At 40.8% G+C, this 27,324-nt stretch overlaps 1 protein-coding gene and 1 long non-coding RNA gene across 3 annotated transcripts in view; one reads left to right on the top strand and one right to left on the bottom strand.

Moving 5' to 3' along the window:
- The window catches only part of DHX9 (DExH-box helicase 9), a 41,920-nt gene extending 19,515 nt beyond the window's left edge, over positions 1-22,405 (bottom strand). Inside the window, exons 1-14 of one of the 2 annotated variants that reach the window (XM_061383414.1) lie at positions 22,249-22,405; positions 18,639-18,771; positions 17,703-17,843; positions 12,787-12,898; positions 11,721-11,824; positions 10,849-10,997; positions 8,443-8,489; positions 6,817-6,953; positions 6,215-6,304; positions 5,958-6,119; positions 5,729-5,806; positions 4,982-5,173; positions 784-925; positions 268-350 (exon numbers count right to left, since the gene is read on the bottom strand). In XM_061383414.1, the coding sequence (XP_061239398.1) occupies positions 268-350; positions 784-925; positions 4,982-5,173; positions 5,729-5,806; positions 5,958-6,119; positions 6,215-6,304; positions 6,817-6,953; positions 8,443-8,489; positions 10,849-10,997; positions 11,721-11,824; positions 12,787-12,898; positions 17,703-17,843; positions 18,639-18,749 (1,548 nt within the window). In that variant the 5' untranslated portion in view covers positions 18,750-18,771; positions 22,249-22,405. Of the gene's footprint in view, positions 1-267; positions 351-783; positions 926-4,981; positions 5,174-5,728; positions 5,807-5,957; positions 6,120-6,214; positions 6,305-6,816; positions 6,954-8,442; positions 8,490-9,303; positions 9,441-10,848; positions 10,998-11,720; positions 11,825-12,786; positions 12,899-17,702; positions 17,844-18,638; positions 18,772-22,248 lie in introns of those variants that run through there. The other variant, XM_061383415.1, reaches the window with a different exon arrangement.
- Positions 22,406-22,466: 61 nt separating this feature from the next.
- On the top strand, positions 22,467-24,612 carry LOC133228077 (uncharacterized). Its single transcript, XR_009730049.1, has 2 exons — positions 22,467-23,791; positions 24,235-24,612. It is a non-coding gene; the product is annotated as an uncharacterized LOC133228077 (long non-coding RNA).
- The last annotated feature ends 2,712 nt before the right edge of the window (positions 24,613-27,324 follow it).

Below are 27,324 nucleotides of genomic sequence, written 5' to 3'. Positions count from 1 at the left end.
TATGCTACAGCTTAATAATCACTGAAATTATACTTACTTTACAATAAGAGGTCTTTACTTTTAGAACTCTGCTTTAACAAAAAAAGGGTTTAACTAAAGGGTTTAACATTTGCTAAAACAGAATGGCCAATATCTTAGTGACTAGAGTACATAATTTTGTCAGAAGTTGTAAGCTATGGAAAAATGGAAATAAAGATATTCTACTTTGATCTCTCTTTATTCAGAGTATTAGTATCAGTACCTTACTATAACTCTCTGGTTACTTACATTTATGTCTCTTTCATGTATTTCATCTACAATTACATGACTGATTCCTCGAATGCCTGCTTCTAGTTTTCTTAGGAGCACACCTTGAAAAGAAAATCAGAGCAAACACTGGAGATGAGCTTCTATGTTAAAGTAGGGAGGTACAGAAAAGTGCAAAGAAACAAATTTCTAGACAATCATCCATGCTTCAACTACTATAACCCCCGCATTTTAGAAAAGAAACAATCACTGGTATAAATTCTTGATTTGTACTTTGAAACACCCTTGTCTAATGAAGAGTATGAAAAAGATGTTACTCTTGTAACCTAGGTTGATTTCATTTGCTCTGTGCTACAAAACCAGAAGTGTATCATACTCTCTAAGAGGAAAATGGCCAAAAGTTCTGTTTAAAAAAGAATTCTGAGACTGGGTTCTTGATACATCATTTCCAGTCCTTCTGTGCTGTTATCAAGTTTTCTTCACAAACAACACAATGTACACCCCCAGTGAAAGGCAAAAATAAAACCTGTCACTGACCTACAGTGCAAAACATTATACTCGCATGAGGGCGAGGAAGTATGGACTCAAATCGAACGCTATAGCCACAGCTTTTTCCAGGCTCTTCTCCTCTCTCGTATGCAACTCGTTCTGCCACAGAAACCGCACTGATTCTCCTGGGCTGAGACAAACAAAAAAAGTGATTTAAATGCTACAAAATTAACTTATTAGGGTTATTAAATTACCTGACCCTGGCAGTTCAGTAATCAATAGAAAGAATAATAGTGATATATTTAGAAAGCTCCAAAATTTAAAAATAAAAATTTAATTCTATGGCAGACATGTTTAAAATGCTGTTTTTTACTTTGTATATAAAGTGATTCCAAGGTTTTTATAGAAAATAAAATTTCTTCACCACTGGCCCTAACTCTTAATGGTATCAAGTGATCTCAAGAGGGAAACCGATCACACGTGGTAGAGAGCTTGTTGTTTTAAGTGAAGGCACACCTTTAAAGAACTATTTAACTGAGATGTACGAGCTACTAAGAACGCGAACAACCTCATCCTTTGCTGTATCTACCATTCACCCATCTATTAATTCATAAGGTAAGCAGTCATAGCACATTATTATCAGGTGCCACAGAAGGTGCTAGACAAACAGAAAAAGATAAACAAGCCCCTCCCCCAAACCACACTGAAATCACTCCTAGTTTTGATGAGCTTATGTAGCTGGGAAAACTGAATGTATATAATTGTTTCCTGCAATGTAGGAATAAACAGGCTGAATCATAAGGACGATGCTATGGGTTTATGTTTTAAGTGTTGGGCCTTGACTTTTCTGAAAACTTCCAAAGATTTCCCTATCATCCAAGTATACAAAACAACATTATACTTGGTAGATATTATGGCTAGTATGATACCCTGTGAGTATAGCAACAAAGGTACATGTAGATTTAGACTATATGTTTCCAGGCTGCCCTGGAATCAGAAGACACAGGCCACACCTCCACACCACTGGACATTTTCAAGCAGAAGTTAGGTGACCATCTATTGTAAATACTCCACTCTGAGAAGAAAGATGGAATAATTCTCCGAAGCATTTTTCAACTCCATAAATTTACTACTTTATGAAGGATATAACAATAAAGGAAAACTAGTGAATAAATGAAAGCTGTTTTATATGCAAGGAGAGAATAACCCTTGATCCACCATTCCACACTAGTTTCCTTGGTTTTATATTTGTTGCTGCTGCTGCTAAGTCACTTCAGTAGCGACCGACTCTGTGCGACCCCATAGACGGCAGCCCACCAGGTTCCCCCGTCCCTGGGATTCTCCAGGCAAGAACACTGGAGTGAGTCGCCAATTTCCTTCTCCAATGCATTAGAGTGAAAAGTCAAAGTGAAGTCATTCAGTCGTGTCTGACTCTGTGCGACCCCATGGACTGCAGCCCACCAGGCTGCCCTGTCCCTGGGATTCTCCAGGCAAGAGTACTGGAGTGGGCTGCCATTTGTTACAGCCTACTTATAGAAATCTGTGCATTTTACAGATGAAGCCCACTGGAACTGTCCAAGTTTATTTGGGAGGGGGCACAAGTTAGTGAGCAAATCATACAAAGTTGAAGACCATATTACAGAAACTATTCTGTCTAGAACAAACAGAAGCCATTTTTGTCTGGAACAACTTGGATTTGGTAAATCAGATAGAAGGTGAAAAGTATCACTTCCTACTGGGGCAGGAGTTAGTTTTTTCCTACTCATGACATGCAAACAACTTCTAAGTGAAAATACAGGTGTTCAGCTCATTTGTTGGGAGTCTGCATTTTTGCCTATATTGCTGGATTGTTCTGAGTGTAAATGGAAAGTGGTAGCACAGGGAGGGCAGAACAGAACTCAAATGTTCTGTAAAACGGCATCCTCCTGAACAACAGGTCTCCCGAAAGGTAAGTATTAAGAGGAAGGGTCCTTTACTGATAGGTGTAGTTGGGAGTTAGAACGTCTCCTGTGAGGCAAAGAAATCATAGCTAGTTTGGGGAGAAGGGCAATCAAGGAATAGTTTGAGAAGAAAAAAGCTAAGGGTCCTATCCCAGAAAAATGGACACCTATCCTATCTCTTCAAGCTTACAATATCAATTTTAAATGCATTTCTTCAGTCAAGATTTTTAGATCCTCCCCAAACCCAACTCTCCTATAAAATATACAGGGCAATTTTAAGACATATATTCATTTCAGACACATTAAAAGCATGGTTTGCACATGTCCACATAAATGTATATGCACAACTTTTTGGGGGGGTGGGGGGGGCGCTATTTCAAGGTTCAAGACACTCCCCTGAGTATCAATTATACTTTCCAGGTTAAGAATCCCTAAGTCAACCCTAGTCAGCCTAGGAGGTGGTATCCGGCTACCTGCGACGCTCTCCTTCCAAATGCCAGAAGTACAGGGTTACAGCTGACAGGAACCACTTTACCTAAGAAGACTTGGAAAGGTAATTAGCTCTTCCCTAATTGTGGGACAGACTTGCTAGCATTGCTTATAAGTGGTAAGGTAACCGAACGTGGCAGTCAAAATGGGGAACACTGAAGGCAGACTGGTTGTGAATACTAGTTTCAACCACTTCCTGTGTTAATCTTGGGCAATTTTTAAATCTCTTTGTGCCTCAAGTTACTGAAAGAAAAATACTAAATGATACAGTACTTACATCTTAAGAGTCATAAACTTTAAATGAGCTCAAAAATATCAATTGTTTACAACAGAACCCAGCATATAATAAGCATTCTGCTAAAGTCAATCATTTATCTGTTTTTCTATCTTGTCTACTCTTGTTCTGATTGGTTTTTATTGAACCTTATGGTGATAAGATAAAAAGAGAATCAAGCTTTGAATGCAAACTTAAGGACAAAGTACTCTCAGTTTTACCTTATTTTAGGCCCAAAGAAATGGGAATACCAGACCACCTGACTGACTCTTGAGAAATTTATATGCAGGTCAGGAAGCAACAGTTAGGACTGACATGGAACAACAGACTGGTTCCAAATTGGGAAAGGAGTATGTCAAGGCTATATGCTGTCACCCTGCTTATTTAACATATATGCAGAGTACATCATGAGAAACACTGGGCTAGATGAAGCACAAGCTGGAATCAAGATTGCCAGGAGAAGTATCAATAACCTCAGATATGCAGATGACACCACCCTTGTGGCAGAAGGCAAAGAAGAACTAAAGAGCCTCTTGATGAAAGTGAAAGAGGAGAATGAAAAAGTTGGCTTAAAACTCAACATTCAGAAAACTAAGATCATGGCATCTGGTCCCATCACTTCATGGCAAACAGATGGGGAAGCAATGGAAACAGTGACAGACTTCATTTTTTCAGTCTCCAAAGTCACTGAAGATGGTGACTGCAGCCATAAAATTAAAAGACATTTGCTCACTGGAAAAAAAGTTATGACCAACCTAGACAGCATATTAAAAAGCAGAGACAATACTTTGCCTGCAAAGGTCTGTCTAGTCAAAGCTATGGTTTTTCCAGTAGTCATGTATGGATGTGAGAGTTGGACTATAAAGAAAGCTGAGTACCGAAGAATTGATGCTTTTGAACTGTGTTGGAGAAGACTCTTGAGAGTCCCTTGGATTGCAAGGAGATCCAACCAGTCCATCCTAAAGGAGACCAGTCCTGAATATTCACTGGAAGGACTGCTGCTGAAGCTGAAACTCTTAAAACTTTGGCCACCTGATGAGAAAAACTGACTCATTTGAGAAGACCCTGATGTTGGGAAAAGATTGAAGGCGGGAGGAGAAGGGGGTGGCAGAGATGAGCTGGTTGGATGGCATCACCGACTCAATGGACATGAGTTTGAGTAAACTCCGGGAGTTGGTGATGGACAGGGAGGCCTGGCATGCTGCAGTCCATGGGGTTGCAAAGAGTCGGACACGACTGAGCGACTGAACTGAAATGAGGCTCAAAGACTCCCTGCAGGCCCAGACAGTAAGAATCTACCATATGGTTCGGTTTACCTTATCAGTGAAAGATACCAGAGATTAACACAAAAGTTAAATTCTTTTCATGCCTTTTTTCTGTTTTTAACTTAAAGGGGCCTAATGCTCTACAACTTTCAGAATTTTATGTCACTACAAAGGGAAGCTGATCAAAGAATTAGGAATGCTCTGGCCTTCTAGATGTTTCCACCTCTCAAACACTATTCACAACAGGCACATGCCTCATAAACTGGCTTGTTACTTACCTGAGTTACTACAATGTTACACTCAGCTGCTCGGTCATTCTGGATACAATCATCTAGAATAAACTGGGGAACCTGTGTGGTTTTACCACATCCAGTAGCACCTCGAATAATGACAACTGGATTCTGACTAATTGCTTCCAGGATTTCACTTTCAAATTTCTTCACAGGCAGTAACTCTCTCTCCTGTAAGACCTGTATTAGAAAAGTTACACTTCACATGTCCACCAACATACATATCAGAAGCAACTATTTTAATTCTGAAAAAAAAAAAAAACACACACACACAAACCAAACCTGCCATCTCTAGGAAAAGTTACTCCTTCCCACTGGCTTAATACTCAGAAAATACTTTTCGATAAAAGTGTATATATATATACACACACACACACACCTCTAATTGAATAGCCTCTTTCCATTAAATTTCTGAACAATATCTTTTGGCCTTATCTGCATCCTTATTTTCCTCATTTTTATCCTGGACATTACATATACATTACCTTTCTTCTAAACATTTTAAGTCGCTTTACTCAGAAAACACCAAAACACACACACATGGAAAGTTATTATACTCCATCTCTTCATTTACATTAAGAACAACAGGCCCTTAACTCACTACTCCTATCCTCAGAGGTAACTAGGATTATCAGTTAGATTAGTATCTTTAATTTGCCTTCCTAGAAAGGGCAAAAATATATTATTCACTGTTTTGAAGCTCTTAAGCACCATATGTTTAAATACTTCACTTACTGCTTGCAAATCACGATCCTGTTCCAGCTGATACATTAACTCATTCTTGAGGTCCATGCTAATTTGTTCGGGAGTAGCCTGTAAAATGGGAAAGCAACAGTCACACAAAAGCGTAATTCAGCTTCAAAAAAATGAAGCTGAATTCATTTCTTTAAAACTAGACATCCTAATGAAATATGTTCAAAAATAAAACACAGAAGTCTGATCTCAACAACAGTGTTGCACTCACATAAGCCAGAGGCCCCTCATCAATGTTGCTGCTAGTCCAAGGATTCCAGTTGGATTGTGGCGGTGACCAAGGAACCACACCCACTGGGTTTTGCCGCTGAGATGGCTCAAACTGAGCCAGTTTGCCAAGGTTGAGTGCAACAGGCACAGAGGGATCTTCAGGCTATTAAAAAAACAAACAAAACCAAAAATATCAGTTGCTTGTCTGACTGAAGAAGGTCAATACAAAGGTGAAGAACTAAGTATCTGTATGCTTACTATGGGCACGATCTCAAGATTTAACTCTTGAACAATGTTCTGCAGCTGATGCTCCAAATCTTGAGAAAGGTTCACTTTGTAAGGCTCCACCTACAGAAAAGGGAGAGTCATCAGAATCGTGTAACATACATATGAACACTACTCGGATTTACTACGGGAGGGTTAAGAGTATGGAGTTGATACTAGGCCTACAGTAGACCTAAAGCCAACAAGAAGTCAGTTCCCTGGTGAAAGAATTACTTTAATGATGAGGAGTAAGGCCATTTCCATTTCTTGAGGCAAGAGTCCTACAATGATCAAACATCTTTAGCCAAATATTAAACAGAAGCTGAACTGAATCTCACGGGCTTCCCTGGTGGCTCAGCAGTAAAGAATTTGCCTGCCAATGCAGGAGACCAGGGTTTGATCTCTGGGTCAGGAAGATCCCCTAGAGAAGGAAATGGCAACCCACTCCAGTATTCTCTCCTGGGAAATCCCATGGACAGACAAGCCTGACGGGCTACAGTCCATGGCGTCACAAAGAGTGGGACAAGACTTAGTGACTAAACAACAGCAAAACTGAATCTCATATTATCTCTGGGCTACTAAGTCTAAAGACTCACTGTCTCTCCTTCTTTCTTCTTTGTAAGTCCAGAGTATGGTTCAATCACTCCAAGGTGGTAGAGTTGTCTGACAAGTGACAGCGCACAGGACTGTGCTGCCAGTTTTTTATTTGATCCATGTTCACGTGCAAAAATCCCTATAATTTAAGTTCAAAATTACCAAAGAGAAAAAGATCAATTGTCTAAGTACAGAAACATCTCATCATAAGCAACTAGAAGGTTAGGGTACAAAAGCTGACCTAAAATACGGGATTAAGAGTTCTAAGCTCCTTTTCATTCTAACTGCTAACTCAAACCAATACCATTAACAGCTGACCATCCTGGTTAGAGGCACACACTAAGACACATACCACATACAAATCTTTACATTAAAAGCAAATAAACTATTTTAACGAAGCTGTCATTATTAACATCATATAGCATTAAAACGGGAAGAATTTAACTTCTGAAAAATAAAGGATTAAAAAGCAAATCAAGGAATAAAAATGGGTCCAAAATGCCCAGACCAGAGTCAAGCAATTTTCTTCTATTAAGGGTCAAAAAATATTTCAGGCTTTAAGGCCATATAATCTCTGTCACAGTTACTCAATTCTGTCTCTCAAGAGTGAAGCCATTTACTAAGAACACTTCAACTAGAGTTTGACTATGGGCCCAGGAACCAGAAATGTTATCATGTTTGTAAAGAGTTCATAAATATAAGACAGAAATAATAATGTGTTATATATTTGACCCACCAAGCTTAAAATATTTATCTGGACTTCTACTAAGTTTGCTATTCCCTGATGTAAACAAATGACTGTAGCTGTGTTCCAAAAAGCTTAGAAGTCCTATCCACTCAAAGTATTCTTAAGTCTAGGATTAAAAAAATTCAACATCATCTCCTAGTGCTTCTTTCAAAGACTTGATTTTCTAAGTTTTTGATACACTACACTTAAGTCATAAGAATTATCCACTACACATAAGTGCGTAATTCTCAAGCTGGAAAGAATCTTTTCCCACTTCTTTCAACTTGTAGTGAGGTAAACTGAGTCCCAGCAACACAGGTATGATTTCATTGAAATCATTAAATTTGTTAGAGACAAAATCAGGTACACAGAGCTATTGTTTACTTTCAAGCATGACACACTGCCTGCTTTTAAACTTACTAAGAATAAAGAATACATGCTCATGCTTGTCTTTTTACTTCCTTTATGAATAACCCCAGTTGGTTCCTTAAATGCCTTAAGAGTAACTTTCTCAACTTTCTTTCTTGACTCTGTGACACTTAAATGCTCACATTCACCTTTAGACCTCAAATCCTATCATCTGATTAACTCCTTTCTAAATGTCACTAAGTTTTACCTGAAGGAGCTGTATCTTTTCTGTATCAATGGAAAGATTAATTGACACTGGCACATTCCTCAGCAGCCTACCACCTCTTACCCTTTGAAATACAATGCTAGCACAATCTTTCAACATGTAAAACTGGGAAACTGGGCCTGCTAATCACTAATATTCTAAGACACCCTAAATGGTACCTTATAGCATGGACTCTGTCAAATTAATAATACATGTGGCTCAAGACTTTATAATGAATACTACTAAGCTATACAAGACTCAGAATATCAGGAAAGCAGTAACACTTACTTCTGCCTATCTGCTTGATATAAATGGTCATTTCTGCAATAAAGCTCCTGTAACAACATATACAAACAAGGTTAGAAATTTCACCATTAGAATTATTAAATCCAGGATTCTTAAATCAGGCTTTCCAACTGCTTAGGCAAATCAAAGCAAAAAACCACTGTAAACATTTCTGTTCACTCCTAGAACAAATGAAGTATATAAACGTCAAATAATGCACAGCACGGCATGAGACAGCTGTAATCAAACCTGATGAGCCAACTGTTCATGGAAAGAAAATGTTAGGAGCTCTGATTCCACATTTACTTACTTTAAACTGTATTTCAAGGCTGCAGTCTGAATAGCTAGAAAACATTCAGTGAAAAGGAATTTTCCACTTAGCTTGAGGCCAAGAAATAAAGTAAGTCCAATACTCTCCTTAAACTATAGTTGTGGTTGTTCTACGATTCTTTGCATGGGCCACCCACTAATGATTTCAATCTGTTACGATCAGCTAAAAATAGGCTTGTATGCCCACATACACATGGGAGTAAGAACACCGAGCCCATGTCAGTGGCTGGAGACAGAGGTCTGCTATCTGCCTGCAGTTGGAAGTAGCCCTTAATAACAAAAAAAAAATTAGTTTATATAAGTCAAGTCTCGGAGAACAAAATATTTTTGAAAACTATAGCTAAAATAGCTAGCAGATACTAGGGAATAAATTTGGGCTTTAAAAAGGGGAAAATTGCCCTTTGGAAACTATGCTTTCTGATCTTTCCATTGCTCAGGTATATTCTAACCTTGGCTTTGTGCTGTGAATAAAAGGTCAGGTGAGACTTACAAAAAAAAAATGTTAAGATTCCTTCCTATACCTCGTGAACTGACCTTCAGGCACAGCGGCTTCAGGGGTCAAAGGCCACTGGCTTTCAGGGAAACAACATCCACCCTTTCATTAATGACACCGATGCCAGTATGTTTCTCAGCCAGGCTTAAAGTCAGCACTCAATCTCATTCTCCTCCACCTAGGGGGGAACAGCAACACCAGAAATCAGTTTACAATAGTTTCCCATGTGATTGCTTAGTTCAGCCTAAGCAGCAGCACATGTGTGTATGAACACAGACCTCTAGTGTTGCTGTCTGTTATGCCTTTAAAGGACATACAAAGAGCAATGCTGTCCAAGCTCCCCCAACTGCCTCTGCCTTCCTTGTCATAGCCTGAATTCTTTAACTCTTTGTATCAGAATCAATTAAGATATTAAAAAAAATTTACAGTAAGTTTCAGGCATACTTAAATTATCTAACTGCCCTTCAAGTTATCAAGAGCTACTAAGCCCAATCGGTGTAGAAAAACAAAATTTGAAAAAAAAAAATCAACAAACCAATCTTTCTTTTATAATTTCTGATGGTTTAATAAAGTCAGATGTCAAAATTAAGTATTTGAGAATTCAGAATTGAATAAAACATTGGGAAGCAGGGGGAACCATGCTCTGAACATCATTTTGAGCAATATCAAAGTTTTATTTCAGTAATAATTATTTTAGGGTTGCTAGATGCAACACTTTGATTTTTAAAGAAAACAGTTTTGATGCATTTTGACTTAGTTCATATAAGGACAGCAAATTAAATCATCCAGATTTTCATTAAAACATCCCCTCCTTTTCAATAAAATATTAGTGCCCCCAGAAGAATCTTATCCATATGAGCCTTCCTGGGAGTAATAATTACTACACCCTGGAATGCTCTCAGGAAGAACAGCAAGCAGGCTGAGAAACATACTGTCACTGTGAGAACCTCCTCCTCCTTGTATGTTCAGTTTATGAAATTTAACAGAACAAAAGTGTGCCAAACTTAACTCACATACAAAGATGGAGGCTCTCCTTCAGCTTCACAACAGGCCCTTAAAACGTCACTAATAGGACTCGAACACAGGCAACTTTCAAAGCCGATGGGAAATTTGGTTCTAGATGTAACACCATCTATCTCTGAAGACTCGAAGTGTCTAACTTGACACGTTAAAGAAATAAACATTATAACTGCTTCTAACACCACAGAGAACAACAAACTTACTACCTCTGGCTGACTTTTAAGTCAAACATGGACAAACCACTACTTGAGGCTACTACTGAGGCTTTTGCCTCTCAGATTCATACGAGAACCAGAAGTCTAGCAACACAAAGAGCAGATTTTTTGCAGATTTTATTCTTAAACAGAAAATTTTTGTGATTTTATTCTTAAAATCACACTCCTAAGAGAAAACCTTAGCAAACTGTACATTACACATCAGTGACAATTTTTCTCGGTCAATATAACATATCTTTTCACCATTTTCTACTCATCCACAAACTGAACCAGATGCCACGTACAAGAACAGAACAATAACTCTACAAAACCCTAACTCACGATAGAAGGAAAAGAGTGAAACAAGCAAACCTGTTGTGATCGGGACCCACTTGCGTGTACTTATATTCTCCTTGAATCTTTTCTTTTTGGAAATATTGGTTCAGACGAGCCTTAGCATTTTCCAAGGTCCAGTTTCCATGAAGTCCAGCATTTAAATCCACTTCTTCAGATTCAAGGGTCTGTTGAGTCAATAATTAAACTTGGCTTCATGATGCTATGTAGATTTAAGATACACAGTTCTATAACAACAATTTCTTTGTACCATGCTTTAAAAGTGCGGAAGTTGTCTTTTAACAGCTTTTAATCCTAGTCAAAACTGAGCCAGAACTAGTTCTTACTCCATGTGACGGTCCTATCACATAAACAAGCTATTGGTTAATGCATCACACATTTAAACTGTTCCTAAGACACCTTTGACCAATTTCTTTAGGCTGGTTTAAAAACTTTAAACAAATAAAGTGAAAGGATTTTCACTGGTGGTCCAGTGGTTAAGACTGCACTACAAGGGCATGGGTCTGATCCTTGGTTAGGGAATGAAGATCCTGCATGCTGCACACAGCCAAAAAAAAGTATCTACCAAGTTAGCAAAGTAAGCTATCTTATCAAAGCACTTTTACTGCAAGTGCTCAAGAAATGAGGTTTACTGAGGCAACTAAGTTTCCTACAAAGCAGATGAAGAGACATTTTATTAGTACCAGGGAAAAACAGTTTTATTTCACAGGCAATTCTACTGACCAGAATTAACAGGTAGCTTAGGTTTACGGTGTTTTGTGTGAACTATCAGTCTCAAATAATTAAAACAATCACTAAATTATAAAGTTGCAAATATTTCAAACTGTGCCATGAACCAAGTCCTAAATCACACTCTAGGAGATGTAATACAGGGTTATATATAGCCTTACCGCTTGGACTTCCTGTTCTTCTTTTCTTGAGTAATAATCCTTCAAGTTGGCACCTCGATCCCAGGTGGGCACATAGCCAGAGCCCCCACCTCCAGAATTATTTTCTATTATGGAAAGAAAATGTTATTTTAACATATCAAATTGTACAAACACCCTTAGTATTTTTTAAAACCACTCCTAATTTAGATTTCAGAGCTTTATTATTAGAAATTCAAGATTTTAGTTATTTGGAAATGGACCTGAAATCTCTCACATAAAGTGTTACCTCACTGAATACAGGTCTAAAATTGCTAACTGTAAAGATGGTATGCAGCAGGGTGCTGCTAGTAATGATCATAAGTGACTGATAACCTGGTATACATTATCATGTAGCTCTGTTTTAAGTTGTTACATAGGTAATAACTGACTAAATGGTAACTGTTTCTTCACTAGATATGACCCTGAAAGAAAGCTACATGCTAGTGCTAGAGATGGAAATAAGTTAAAAAGGTGTTAAAAAGTGATGAATTTTAATGAGAAAGCAGAGTAAAAATTGTAGTTAATATTGCCTAAAACTGTTTATTAATACTTTTTAAAAGTTTACTCAAATAATCTTGTAAGTAAACATTGTTATCCTTGTTTCATAAACACTGGATCTGAGACATAGGTAATTTGACAAATATTCCAGGTAACTGACCCAACAGTGGACACACTAATGAAAGTTTTGATATATACAGAATTCAGCAGTGACCGGGACCCATATGGCAAACAAACAAGCCTACAATATTTGGTAGGAATCAAGTTAAAGAAAAGAAAGGGCAGTAAATAAAACCCCTTTAACCAAATATTCTAGCCTGTGCAAAATCTATCCAGAGATCAAAATCTATTGACAGAAAGTAATTGAGCTGTACCACTTTTTAAGAGATTAAATAACCTGGTAGTATCTGCAAACTTATGAAGATCTTGGGTTCTCTCCACATTAGGACTTCAGAATAGTTATTTCTACCTGTCCGAGTGAGAAAAAGATGACGACTGTGCAAGACAGTCTATCTTATTCTCGGTCATGTGCACACATTCAAGTCCTTACCTGCTTGGAGAGTCAGGTGTGGAGGAAGAGGTCCTCCCAGGTTTCCTGGTACACCTCCATCCTCTGCTGTGGTATCAGAGGAATCAGTAGCTGAGGGTGTAGGGGGTGCTACCTGCAAGAGGAAAAGTCAAGGCAAGGTCAGTAACTTTGCCTTCAGAGACCATTCAATTCTTTAAAACTCAGAGGAGGCCCATGTGTCACCCCCTCTTTTCCTCATAATATTAATATTGTTGGCTTTCAGTATTATAAAACTATTATGTTCTCATTTCAGGCAGAAAAGGTAAGGGTAGTAAAAATATCCATTATTTTCTCTCTGGAGATTATGTAATTATGTAGATGAATATAACTTTCCCACAAAAACTGGGATCACTTTATGCTGTATACATCATTTACCTTTCTGCATAACTCAATAAAGCTATGAGCCATGCTGTGCAAGGCCACCCAAGGTGGACAGGTCATAGCGAAGAGTTCTGACAAAACGTGATCCACCGGAGGAGGAAATGGCAACCCACTCCAGTATTCTTGTCTGGAGAATCCCATGAACAGTATGTAAAGGCAAAAAGATATGACCCTGAAGGATGAGCCCCCCAGGATGGAAGGTGTCCAATACACTACTGGGGAAGAGTGGAGGGCAATTACTAACAGCTCCAGTAAGAATGAACCAGCTGGGCCAAAGCGGGAATGATGCTTTGATCACAGGATGTCTAGCAATATCCCTGGACTACCGACTAGATGCCAGTAGCAACCCTCCCCCTGTTCTTAGTCAAAAATGCAATCAATGGGGACTGGGGGGACATGCCAAAACTGTCTGCTGAGAACCACTGGAAATGACTGAAATGGTGGAAATCCAAAATAATTAAACTCTTGTCCTACAGAGAAAGAAAATGGTAACAGCCTGCAGAAGCACATATGCAATATCCTTTGATCCAGCAATTCCATTTCAACAAATCTCTCCCCAAGACAGATAAGCAAAAATACAAAAAGTTGTATGTATACACATGCATAATACATAGGCTGTTCATTTTAGCATTGTAAGTAACAGTAAAAAACACAAAACCCCATCAGTACAGGTAGACTTCATCTTTTCATCAGACTTCAAATCTCTTCATCACAGAGATTTCCTGTGCCCTCCCCTCTACTCCAATCAAACTGAAATCTGATCAAGTCTCTAACCACCAATTATGAGAAACAGAGGAACAGAGAAATACTTTATGATACAAGGGGGCTGTATCTGCAAGATCTAAAGTGTGGGAAACTAAAAAATAAATAACATGCTTTCTTTAATGAATTCCAAAGAAAAATTAGAGAGGGGGAGGGAGAGAGAATCTAGTGATGAGAACACCAGACATCAATTAACTGTAGCATCAGACAACATCTGGAACGTAATTTAAATAAACTACTAAAAATGGACTCATGGAACAATCAGGAAAATCTGAGTACTGATTGGGTATTTGGGGACGTTAAGAAACTATTAATTTTTTTTGGTTTGATAATGGAATTGCTGTGTTTTTTAAAAGGATTACCTTTTAGAAATACAAACTGAAGTAGTAACAGATGAATGACAGGATGTTTGGGATTTGCCACAAAATAATCCCAAAGGAAGAAGGTAGATAGAAATTAAGAGATGAATCATGACTGGTCATGGTGAAAAGTGTTGTAACACAGGGGTTTGTGATATTATTCCTAGTTTTACTCTGACACACATCTGACATTTTCCATGATAAAAAAAAAAGTTTAAGTATCCTCGGCATTTAGAAATCAGTCATTTTTGGCAAGTACATTCTGCTGCGTGAAAGGGCAAGTGAAGTGACACAAGCAGGGTTTGGTGAGGATGGGGAGGTAAAATACAGATGGTATGGCAAAGATTTGCTTGTGATATAACATTTTCCCAAGTTCATCCCTCATTCATCTAACCGAAATATATTAAGTGCCTACTGTATGGACCAGAGGAACCGCCACCTCCCCCAACCCTACCCCATCTTCTGCTCTCATGAACTATAGTATGAGGATCTAGAGGTAGAAAAATAGATTAAAAGAGGGGTCCTCAAACTCAGTATAAATGACATTTTGGGTTGGATGATTCTTTGTTTCAGGAAGCTTTCTCCTATATATTTTATGATGTCTAGCAGCAACCCTGGCCTCTACCCATTAGATGTCAATAATGCCACCATCCCCTTCCAGTTGTAACAAAAATGTCTCCACATATTGCCAAACATGCCTGGGGGACAAGATCACTCCCAGTTGAGAAGCACCAGCCTAGAATTCAGTAAGTGCTATGGAGAAAAATAAAATAGTGAAAGGAGATGGGCCACCAGGGTAACAGGAGATTTGTAATTTTCAACAGGATGGCTGGGAAAGAGCACTCTAGGCAGAAAGAATAGTCAAGCACCAAAGTCTTGAGATGGAAAAGGTGCTAGCCTATTTGATGAATTGCAAGAAGGCCAGTGTAGAAGTGAGGGACAAAGTAGAAAATGCATAGCTGGAGCCTTAACGGAAAAGATCTCAATGTGTTACAATGCTAACAAGAAAAAATTGAAAATAGGATACTATTCCTGGTATGGCCCAGTAGCTCCTACTATACTAACTCCTGCAGGTAACATGAACTCCAGGAAAAAAAAAAAACCCCTAAAACTCTCCTCAGCTATACACGGGCACTAAAAAGTGAACAAAATCTGGCAAACTCTAGAAGGAACTTGAAATGAGAAAGCAAAAAATAGAAAGTATAATTCCAGCTTATTATGCCTTTTATTACTATGGAAGACCATCTCAGACAGCTAAAACTCAACAGAAAACCCAGTCTTTCTGGCCGGAAGTATCAAAGGATAAGAATTTGGGGAAACCAAAGCTGCTAGAAAGTGAGAAAGAAATCCCAGAAAGGAAACAAAGAGGAATCCCAAACTCTGTGTATAAACTTTCCCCAAATCTCTGGCTAACCTTTAAACTATACATACGTAGGAGAGATTTCAAGCCTCCTAGCACAGGATCAGAAAACTGAAGTGAGATTTGAACTATCACTTAAAAGATAGTGCTGGCGCGTAAGTCCGTCTAAATTAACTGCTTGACAACACAATGACAAAATAAATACTTTTTGGAGGTCTAACATTATTTAGTCTCCAAAATATAATAGTCACAATGCCCAGGATATAATGCAAAATCATTTGACATACAAAGAGGAAAAATCTCAAAAGCACAATCAACAGAGCCCAACCCTGAGATGGCCCCGATGCTAGGATTAGCAGTTAAGAATTTTAAAGCAGCTATTGTAACTGTGCTCAATGCTATACAAGAAATTCAGTCATATTATGAATGTATGCTTATAACGGATGAAAAGAAATGCCACCAGAAAAACAAAACCTGTTTAAAAAAAAAAGGCAATAAACTTAGAAATAATAAAAAAAGTATCGGCGGGGAGAAGGGGGGTGGGGGTGGGGACGGGGACTGACGGAACCAACAGAAAACCATCAGTGAACTTGAAGATACTGATTATCTTTAACATAAACTGAACATACACATGAAATCATCCAATCGGAAAATTAGAGAAAGGAGGATAAAAAGACTGTCCAGGACCTCCAAAATAGTTTCAAAATGTTTCTCATATAACGTTAACATGAAAGTCCCAGAAAAAGAAGAAGAAAAAATTAAGAAATATCTGGGAAAAAAAAAAAATAGCCAAAAGTTTCCCATATTTGATGAAAGACATAAATTTACAGATTCAAGAATTTCAGCAAACTCCAAGCAGGATGAGTACAAAGAAAACATCATAGCCAAGCTACTGGAAACCAAAGAAAAAAATAAAGCAACCAAAGAAAACACATACAGGCGGAAATGATTTGATTACTGCCCACTTCTGCCCATCAGACAACGGAAGTAAGACAACAGTGCAACATGATCTTTGAAGTGCTCAGAGAAAACTGGCACCTCAGAATTGCGTCATCTTCTATTCAAGGTAAAACATTTTTACATAAAAGATATCAAAGAGCTTGCCACCAACAGACCTAGGAAAAGGCTTAAAAAAAACAAAACCAAAACACACAACTAGAATAGGTCATAACACATGGAACAAAGGCCAATGGGTCAAATATTTGAAAAAGAATCAAGGTCGTCTTGTCCAATCTCTTTGTTTCACAGATGGCTCAACCAAACTAATTAAAAATCTTGTAATTATATAGCGGTACACCATACTAGAAAGTAAACTCAATTCCTGGGTAAATGCAATGGAAAGGTAAAAAACATGTATTTTTACCTTTATAAACAAGTTAGAATACAAAAACCTTTGGGTTTTTGTATTCTAAAGGTTTTATAAAAACTGGATATTTCATGTAATACCTAAGGCATCTGCTTAAATCATAATGTGATTTTTTTCATAATTTATGACTTTTTAAAAACATCAGCAATACCACTGTTTTTGTGAAAATTCAAACTTTCACTTTTTAGTTAATAAGTTTATTTTTTAAAACTTTTGCTGCATACACACAATGTAATTAAAAATAATTACGGTATCAAAAACACAAGAATGATATTCCACTGTACCAAATACTATTTTAACTCTAAGAAAATGTCAATGGGAGCAAATGTATCTTAAAATGTTACTGATTTTTATATTCTGTTTAAAATGTTATTTTTGAAGTACACAAAATATAACAGGCTCTGAAAAATCAGTTTTGAATGAACACAATATGTAAAACCCTAAGACATACAGACTAAAGGGAATCCCCAAGTCAGGTACATAATGAAAATGAAATCCAAATCTTCAGGAAATCATCCCAGTTCTCTGAGAAAACAACTCACCCCCAAGGTTCACTAAGGAACACATCAACATACTATTTGAAAACAACACTGAAAAACTACCACGCTGCGCCTCCATACATGCTGGATTAGCATAATCTACTATGTCTCAAGTGCTTGGCCATACTTACCCCAATAGCCGGGACTTCTTCACTCTTTAGTTCATTTATTCGAACCAAGTAGTTAACGAAGTCTCTGGCAGCATTGCTCTGTGCGTCTTTTTTATTGGTGGAGTTACCCATGCCAGTGTAATTATATCCTTCGACTCGAACCTTCAAGAAAAAAATATGCTCAGAGTGTGACCTGGGTAATTTTGGGATTTAAAAAATTCATACTACACTAGACCATTAAGGGATTACAGTTAATTACTGGAAATATACTTTATAAACATAGTGAAAATAACACACCTAAAAGAATTCACAGGCTGTCTTATAAAAAATGCTCAATTCATACTGTCCAGTGATAAACTAATCCAAAAGCAAGAATGTTAACTTATGTGGCTCAGATAATCTCTTCTAATATAACATTAAGTTCCACATTAAAATCTGATTTTACAAGACCAAAGAATAAACTACCTGTATTTATTTTAAAGCACTCTGACGTTAAGCAGTTAAGAACGCACCGACTTTCTACTGGAATTAGTAACTAACTAGAGACAGTTAATCCAATTTTTCTAGTCTGCACTACTGGTAGTGCATAAAGTGTGAAAGACACATTGTTCTAATTAGAATAATTTACCTACCACTTGTTTTAAAAGTAACTCTCAGGGAATTCCCTGGCTGTCCAGCGGTTAGGACTCAGTGCTATCACTGCAGGGGGCATCGGTTCCACCCTTGGTCAGGGAATTGAGATTTTGGCTGTGTGGTGCAGCCAAAAGTTTTTTTTAAAATGACTGATTTCATATCACTTGAAAATGATTTATAATGAGATAGAAATAGCAGACAAGTCACAATAAAGGACATATCCCAATGTACAACACATTAATATTTCCAAACAGAAAACATTATTCTTTTAATAATAAAATAAGCCTTAAAGTCACATAAATGCAAACGGTATTTTTTTAATACCTCGCACATGAATTTCTGTCTGTTTTTGTTCCCCACTGCTCTGATTTCATATGATGGGGTCATCTTCCTTTTGCCACACCAGGCATACAGAAAATTTTTAACATCACCCATGATTCAACTGTCTTCTTCAGACCTAAGAAACAAGTTAGTTAAAAACAGCATTATTTATAAGAGTAAACAGTGGAAATTACCAATCTGGAAATATCCAATGGCTGAAATTTACTGAAAATCTATATTAAGCACAGGATATTCTACCATGATATTCTATCATGCTGCTATTAACATTGCCTATTAAGAAATGTTAATGATGAAATTGGACCATCACATTTTGTTAAAAAAAAAAAAAAAAAAGCAAATACTAAAGTATAATTTGTACTACACAAAAAGTATGCATAAATAAATCAAGACTGGAAAAGAATTATCCCCCCCCAAATGGTTATCTTTAGGTAACTACATGTGATTTTTACCCTTTCTTAAAAGAGATTTTATGTAATCTCCTTTTTACAAGGGGTACTTTATGTGTTTTATCTAATCCTCACAACTGTGAGAAATATACATGATAGATCCTACTATATCATCATTTTACAGGGGAAGAAACTCTGGCATAACTTCCAAGTTATCCACCGTGGAGGCAAGTTCAAACCCAAACTATTATATTAAGAAATGGTCATCAATTATTTCATATATAAATCCAATAGTTTACCCTCATTTGCACTGTCTCCTAGCAGACTGTCCTCAAAGCTGCAGGCAATATATTGTTCCTGCTGCTGCTGCTAAGTCACTTCAGTCGTGTCCGACTCTGTGTGACCCCACAGACGGCAGCCACCAGGCTCCCCCATCCCTGGGAGTCTCCAGGCAAGAACACTGGAGTGGGTTGCCATTTCCTTCTCCAATGCACGAAAGTGAAAAGTGAAAGTGAAGTCGCTCAGTCGTGTAAGACTCTTTGGGACCCCATGGACTGCAGCCTACCAGGCTCCTCCATCCCTGGGATTTTCCAGGCAAGAGTATAGGAGTGGGGTGCCATTGCCTTCTCCACAATATATTGTTAGTAAATCCAAATACATAAATTAATCAGTACTTAAAATAATTAATGAACCTAAATATTTTATACCAAATCTTTAGGCCTTGATATTCATTAAAATTTGAAAATATTACATCTTCTTGATGTAATATTGCACTTGTTAACATTCTCCCTCTACTCCCCCTATAAGATAGCAAAAGATATTTAGCCTAAGTCTAAAATCTGAATTTAAATTACTAGCTAAGTATCTGAGACTAAATTTAGAACCAGAGAAAATATACTACAAATTCAATTTGCTGTGTTGTGAGAAGAAACCCCATTTCAAGCATTAAGTCTAAGTCTTGTGTCATCAAACTGGACTTAGTATAAAGTTTATTTTGTAGTCACAGTCACCCTGTTGTTCAGTTGATAAGTCATGTCAGACTCTTTTTGACCCCATGGACTGCAGCACACCAGGCAGACAGTCCTCCACTATCTCCTGGAGTTTGCTCAAACTCAAATCCATTGAGTCAGTGATGCCATCCAACCATCTCATCCTCTGCAGCCCCGTTCTCCTTTGCCTTCAATCTTTCCCAGCATCGGGGTCTTTTCCAATGAGTGAGCTCTTAGATGGCCAAACTACTGGAGCTTCAACTTCAGCCCTTCCAATAAATATTCATACTTGATTTCCTTTAGGATGCGGTTTGATCTCCCTGCACTCTTAGGGACTTCTCAAGAGTCTTCTCCAGCACCACAATCTGAAAGCATCAATTCTTGGGGCTCTAACAGTAAAGAATCTGCCTGTAATGCAGGAAACCAGGGTTCAATCCCTGGGTGGGCAAGATCGCCTGGAGAAAGAAATGGCAACCCACTCTAGTATTCTTGCCTGGAGAATAATTCCATGGACAGAGGAGTCTGGTAGGCTACAGTCAATGGGGTCACAAAGAGTTGGAACACAACTGAGTGACTACCATACTCCCACACCCCACAAACACACCCACCCCCTTCTTTATGATCCAACTCTCATGTCTGCAGCTGACTATTGGAAAAACCAAGCTTTGATGATGCGGACCTTTGTCTGCCAACTAAGTTAACCCTGGAGACACCCAATCAACGAAAAGCTGTGGAAAGCTAAGGATATCTTCCAACCATGAATAATTAATTAAAAAAACAAGCCCTCAAGGTGAACGAGTAACTTGGAATATGAAGGACTACACTATCAAATTCCTTCTTCCCTCGGTAGTTTCATCTAACTCCATAATATTAAACACCAACTATACCCTGATGATAACCAAATATATACTAAACATTTACAGTCTTTTTAACCTCCAAAACCAAGTTCATCTAACAGACCCATTTGGATGCTACCGTGGCATCTCAGTCAAAACAGAACTTTAAATTTCTTCCCCAAACCTGTTTTTCTTCCCCCCAAGCCCAGTTTTCCCATCTCCCCAAATGGCACCACCATTCACCAAGTTACTGACGGTGTGGGACCTACCCAGTCCCTGAAGATCCTCTATAGCTATCCCTTGTTATGTGCCCGTCGGTACCCTTAAAGGAGCACCCACGTGAACTATTTTACTTAGCCTTTACCACACTGTGCAGAAAAGCATTATTTCCTTGTTACAGGTGAGTAAACTAAGTCAAGAATAACCTGCCCCAAGAGACAAGAGCTCCTAACTGGGGGCCCCAGAATTTCCAGCCAGGTAGTCCACTGCTCACCCACTGCCCACTTCTGCCTCCAAGGCAGGTGTCCCATCTCCCTGCTACCCCTCTGCACACCTGCAGTACGGGAATGACGTCCTCAACGATTCCCACTTCCTCCTCTCTACTACCCCCGAATCCTTGCTTCCATTAAATTCTCACCACACTCCAGTCACATGGCCTTCTTTCAGTTTCCAACGCCTGCCTGGCCGTTAACACTCACTACTCCCTTCGGCCTCTGCGGTTCTGCTCCCTCCTCCGTCGCTGACGCATCCTCCGCCCCACGGCCGACAGTTCAAAGGTCTACCTCCTACGGGACGCCTGCCCTCGCCACGCGATCTCAAGTGGCTCTCTCCCTTTACACTAATTCCTCGCGACCTCTTTACGGAAACCTGCAGACGCCTGTTTTCCGACTGCCTCCCCACCCCCACCACAACCCCTGGAAAGGAAGGGCCGGGACGCTGCCTCACTCCTTTACTCTCTGTCTACAGCGGCCGCAGGACAGCGCCTCCGAGACAACAGCCCGTTCTGTGCGGCTTGAACGACCGAAGGGCCCTAAGGCGAGCGCGGCGCCTCGGCGGGCTCACCCCTCCCCCACCCCCACCTTCCCCTCTGCGGCGAGAGCCGCGCCGCCGCGCTAGGCCAGAGGAGGAAGTGCGGCCTGGCCGTTAAGCAGACCCGGCCGGGAAAGGCTGCGCGAACAAGCATGGCAACAACGCGGCTCCCCCGACCCCACCGGCAGCGCAGCGCGGCAAGCAGCGCCCAGCCTGCAATCCGGGAACCCGGCGGGGCGGCGCCCCACCCCCACCCCAACCCGCCACCGCCCGCGCCAGCGAACAAAGCCCGGGGCAGAGCCGCGGGGCCCACGCCGGCCCAACGAAAACCACAAGGCCGTTTCCCCCTTACCCTCGTCTGCTTTCCTGGTGCCCGAGAGCACAGCCCTCTTAGGACCGTCCGTAGCACCGACCTTTAGCGACGGACACCGGTAGAGCGAACCGCAACTTGCAAGAAAGCGGCTGCGAAATGGCTGCGATCGCGGCGCCAGGGGGCGGGGCCAGCGCTCTGCGCATGCGCAGAAAGCGAGCTGGGGGCGGGGAGCGGCCCACGCCGCCGCGAGGGAAGGGCGGGGCTGCGGCTACTTAGCGGCCGTTAGCTTCTGGTCGCCTGGGAGATGGGGCTGCCAATGGCGCCCGCGGCCCCGGCCTGGCTTTCTTCTGTAGCAGAGCCACTTCCTGTTTGAAAGTTTGGGGGACTTGGGGGGCCCGGTAGCATTTTAATGTATCAAAATGTTTTGCAGCTTTTGTCATAGGGACCTGTGGTAGATGAGGTGCCCTTCCAAGACAGAACTGAAATGTTAGGTGCTAAATTTATAGGGGTTTTGTTTTAGTTCCTAAGGCTTGTCCAACTCTTTGCGATACCTTGGACGGTAGCCCGCCAAGCTCCTCTGTCCATGGGATTTCCCAGGCCAGAATACTGGAGTGGGTTGTATTTCCTTCTTCGGACCCAGGGATGGAACCGGTGTCACCTGCATTGCCAGGCGAGTTCTTTTCCTGGTGAACTACCAGGCAGGACCTCAGAGGCTTGTTGCTGCTGCTGCTGCTAAGTCGCTGCAGACGTGTCCGACTCTGTGCGACCCCATAGACGGCAGCCCACCAGGACCCCCCGTCCCTGGGATTCTCCAGGCAAGAACACTGGAGTGGGTTGCCATTTCCTTCTCCAATGCATGAAAGTGAAAAGCGAAAGTGAAGTCGCTCAGTCCTGTCCGACTCTTAGCGACCCCATGGACTGCAGCCTACCAGGCTCCTCCATCCATGGGATTTTCCAGGCAAGAGTACTGGAGTAGGGTGCCATTGCCTTCTCCGAAGAGGCTTGTTAGGGTAGTTAAACTAGACACCATGTGAAGTGGGCTTATTGTGTGTTCCTGACACACAGTAGGTGTTCAACAGATACTGTTGTAGTCATTCAAATACTCTTTACAGGAATGTCTCCTAAGAGAAATAATTTCAATGAAGGCAGGAACTCTGCCTGGCTCGCTCAGGCCACTCACTGTTAACAGAGTCCAAGAATACTCTGCCCGCTACATGGACAGGCCAAAGAATCGGAGAGGAGGGGCTGAAGCAAGGAATATGACTTTATGTTCAGAGAGTTGACTGGTCAAGAAGATGGCAGACAAATGACTCAAGATTGGGGGAGGTGAAGAAACAAAGTAGAAAGGCCATTAATCTTGCAACTGTCTCCTAGAAAGAGAAGCCTCAAACAGGGATGTGTTCATTTCCTTCCTGCCATCTACAGATGGACAGGGTTCTTGAACAAAGACACTTTAACAGGCAGAGGGGCAGGATTCTCTGAGGCAGGCCATTATGTATGATTATAATAACAAAAGCAACTAAAAGCAAGTCAAATAGTTCCAAAGTGGAGTCAGAACTGGTTTTTCCCTGCTACAACTGGGGTACGTATCACATGCTTACTAAAATGAATAGATTAAAACCTGTAAGGTTGTTTTAGCTCAAACTGGATATCCTTTTGTCTTCAGTCTTTGGAATAATTTGTATTGTTAACTCTTGTATTAGTCACTTAAATTTTTGAACTCTAGTGCTTCCCACAGAGTCAATAGTACAGAATATTTCAAGTTGGGATTGTTCCAGAGAACCCAGACTAATCAATTATCTGACCCCATCATACCTACCATCCTTATTTTTCACCTCTTTCACTAAGTTTTTTTCCTAACTCTTCTAGCCCACTGTGGTTAATCCCTTGTTTTAGTATTTCTCCTATGATTAGAATAACACAGCATTTACTCAATCTTATTTTCCTCATGGGTTTGCTGTCTTCAACTAAAAACAAAACCATTCAGGGAAACACCTTAATCTTTTGTTTCTTTGTCTCTTTCAGGGTGTAACCGAGCAGGACGCCATGGGAGCTTCTGGGGACGGGCCTTCCCCCAAATGTTCCCCCAAAGCTCCTCTGAAGTACCTAGACAATACTGTTTGATGCACATTTCCTGAGTTGCTTTGCAGACGTAAAAAACCTCCTCTCTCCAGCAAATGGAAGATATTATGACCATGAGTCAATTGGAGCCTAAGGACCAATTTTTTTAAACCCTGTGACACCACCCTCACCATCAGCCAATCAGGGAATTGTGACAAGCTGATCGCAGACTGCCCCCTCCCATCTGGTTTGTAAAAGAGCTTTGCAAGAGCTCAGGGCTTTTAAGGCATAAGCTTCCTGTCTCCTTGAATGACCTTGCAATAAACTTTTCTCTGCTGCAAATCTCGACTCTTCAGTTTGTTTGGCTTCACTGTCAGGCACACAAACTTGCATTACAAGGGTACTTAAACCAGCAGGGTTTTGTTTTGTTTTGTTCATTTTATGATAAGGGAAACCCAACTAGCATAAATGGATTACAGGTATTTTCTTGTAGATAAAGAACACAGCATTTTTATTACCAATGTTTTGAACTCATATAGTCTGGTAGATGGATTACATATATCTGTTTCATCATTTTCTTGGAGACTGTCTCTTGTTCTTTCAATTGAGAGTAGTTCTTCTCTTTTCATTTTACTTACATTTCTCTGTGTCTATAAATTTAGGTGAAACAGTTATCTTGTGGTCTTGAATAGGTGTTTGTTTGTGGGACCATCCCTATATAGACTGTGTGCCCAGTGTCTTTGATGTGAGTGCTGGATCTGATGTGACAGCAGCCACATCTTTTCTCAGGGTGGGCCTGCCACCATCACCTTGATAAAGGGGGTCATGGTTGGTGCTGAAGTAGCTAGAGCCTGTGCAGGGTGTGAGGTGGGACTCTGTACAGTGGCTGTCACCACACTGGCAGTGTTCTCCTGAGTTGCTCGAGCCAAAGCCCTGGGGGTTGGACTCAGGCTGGCTTTGCTTCGTTTAAGTTTATATCTTTGAAATTTTTTATTGAAGTGAAGTGGAAGTCTCTCAGTCACATCTGACTCTTTGCGACCCCATGGCCTATACAGTCCATGGAATTCTCCAGGCCTGAATACTGGAGTGGGTAGCCTTTCCCTTCTCCAGGGGATCTTCCCAACCCAGGAGTCAAACCCAAGCCTCCTGTTTTGCAGGCGGATTCTTTACCAGTTGAGAAGCCCAAGAATACTAGAGTGGGTAGCCTAGCCCTTCTCCAGCGGATCTTCCTGACCCAGGAATCGAACCGGGGTCTCCTGCACTGCAGGTGGATTCTTTACCGCCCCTAAGTGTGTATATCTTTACTTCTCCCCATACTGAAGCCTTTGCCTCAAAGCGGGGGAGTGGTGAAGTAAGAAAGGCTTGTGTGCACTGCCTGTGTAGGCATCTGTGGCTCTGCTCAGAAGCAGCCCAGAGTCATGTCTTATCCCGTGTTGCAGCCATCCCATATAAATGCAAAGCTGTGGTATGGAGTGAGTGGGCCAGAGCATTCACCAGGTTGCGACCAGGAGTCATGGTGGTTTTAAGTGACCATGCTGCTGTCAGAAATCTGGGTGGGCTTTAGTGGCACCATTTGAGTGAGTGCCAACAACGGCCACTGTTGCCCCACCCAGACCACACCCCAGGCCCCTGGATTGCCTCTGCATCTTTAGATCAAGTCTTTCCCAGGTCCCGGGGCACTAGGTTCATTGCCAAGCTGTGCTGTGGAGTATGTGGGGCTTGGGTGTTCTCTTAGCTCAGACTAGTGTTAATTGCTCAGTCATGTCTGACTTTTTGTAACCCCATGAACTGTAGCCTGCCAGGTTCCTCTGTCCATGGAATTCTCCAGGCAAGAATACTGGAGTGAATTGCATTTCCTCCTCCAGGGGATCTTCCCGACCCATGGATCAAACCCTGGTCTCTTGCATTGGCAGGTGGATTCTTCACCACCTGAAACATCAGGGAAGCCAGCTCAGATTAGGGATAGCAGCAAAGAAGCAACCACTAGGGCAGACCTCTTTCCACCCTGTCTGATGGCAGACCAGTACCTGCACACTCCTCATGAATGGAATCTAGTCTTCCCCAGCTTCTTTATCTGTCCTAGTGGTCCTCCAAGCAGCCAAAGGGGCTTGTCTGTTCCGGGCAGGACCCCAGGACTGGGGTGCCCAGTCTGTGGCTTCACCTGCTCACTCCCCAGGGCCACCTGTGTGATTCCCCTTTACCCCTTGTCCCCTCCCAAGGTCACAGGTCTCCACTCCAAGCTTTTCTTCCCAATTATATGGGAGTCTTTCTTGCAGCCTTAGTTGTTTAGTTTTTCTGCCAATTTTCAGTTAGTTTTCTGTAACAGTTGTTCCACGTGTAGACGTATTTTTGACTCATTTGAGTAACAGGGAAGAATAAAATCTGATTTCCTGTTCCATCTGTTTCTTTTACTCTAACCTTTGCTTTCCATTGCTTTTGTTTCTACAATCACTAAGAAGATGCTGCCTGAAGTTATAAGCGTACATTGTGGCCTCGGGGAACACCTGCCCCTCTGCCAGAATGTTAAAATGTCTTTATTCAGCTCATAGGGAAACATCCTGACCCTGTCCACCTGTGAATGGCTGCAGAAAAAAAGGAATTAACACTTTCCCTAATGGAGGCTGTACAAAGGAGATACTTTGCAAGACTTACTGCCTTTTCACTTTACTTCCTCACCTTCTCTCCTCTGTTCTATAAAAGAAGCTAGCATCCAGACCCCGTAAAACATCTTGGACTCTAGTCCGCCACCTTCTCGGATGCCTGGTTTTCTGAGTAAAATCGCTACACCTTGCCTCAACACCTTGTCTCCTGATCATTGGCCTGTTGTGCAGCAAGCAGACTTGGACTTGGTAACATTTGCAGAGGGAAGTAAGCTCTGTTATCTTCTTAGTTTGTCATCTTGATCCTCATCCCATGGTGAGAATATTTAGACCATGGAATTAGGCAAATGCTACACCCCACCCCCACCCCCCCACCCAATCTTCTGCCAGAGTCAATTGTTAACCATTTATCAGCTCACCTCTGACCTTGGTCCGGGCAAGTCCTTCAGCTGCC

Source organism: Bos javanicus, chromosome 16 (assembly GCF_032452875.1).
Source record: "Bos javanicus breed banteng chromosome 16, ARS-OSU_banteng_1.0, whole genome shotgun sequence".
NCBI lineage: Eukaryota > Metazoa > Chordata > Mammalia > Artiodactyla > Bovidae > Bos > Bos javanicus.
This window is presented reverse-complemented; position numbering and strand designations above follow the sequence as displayed.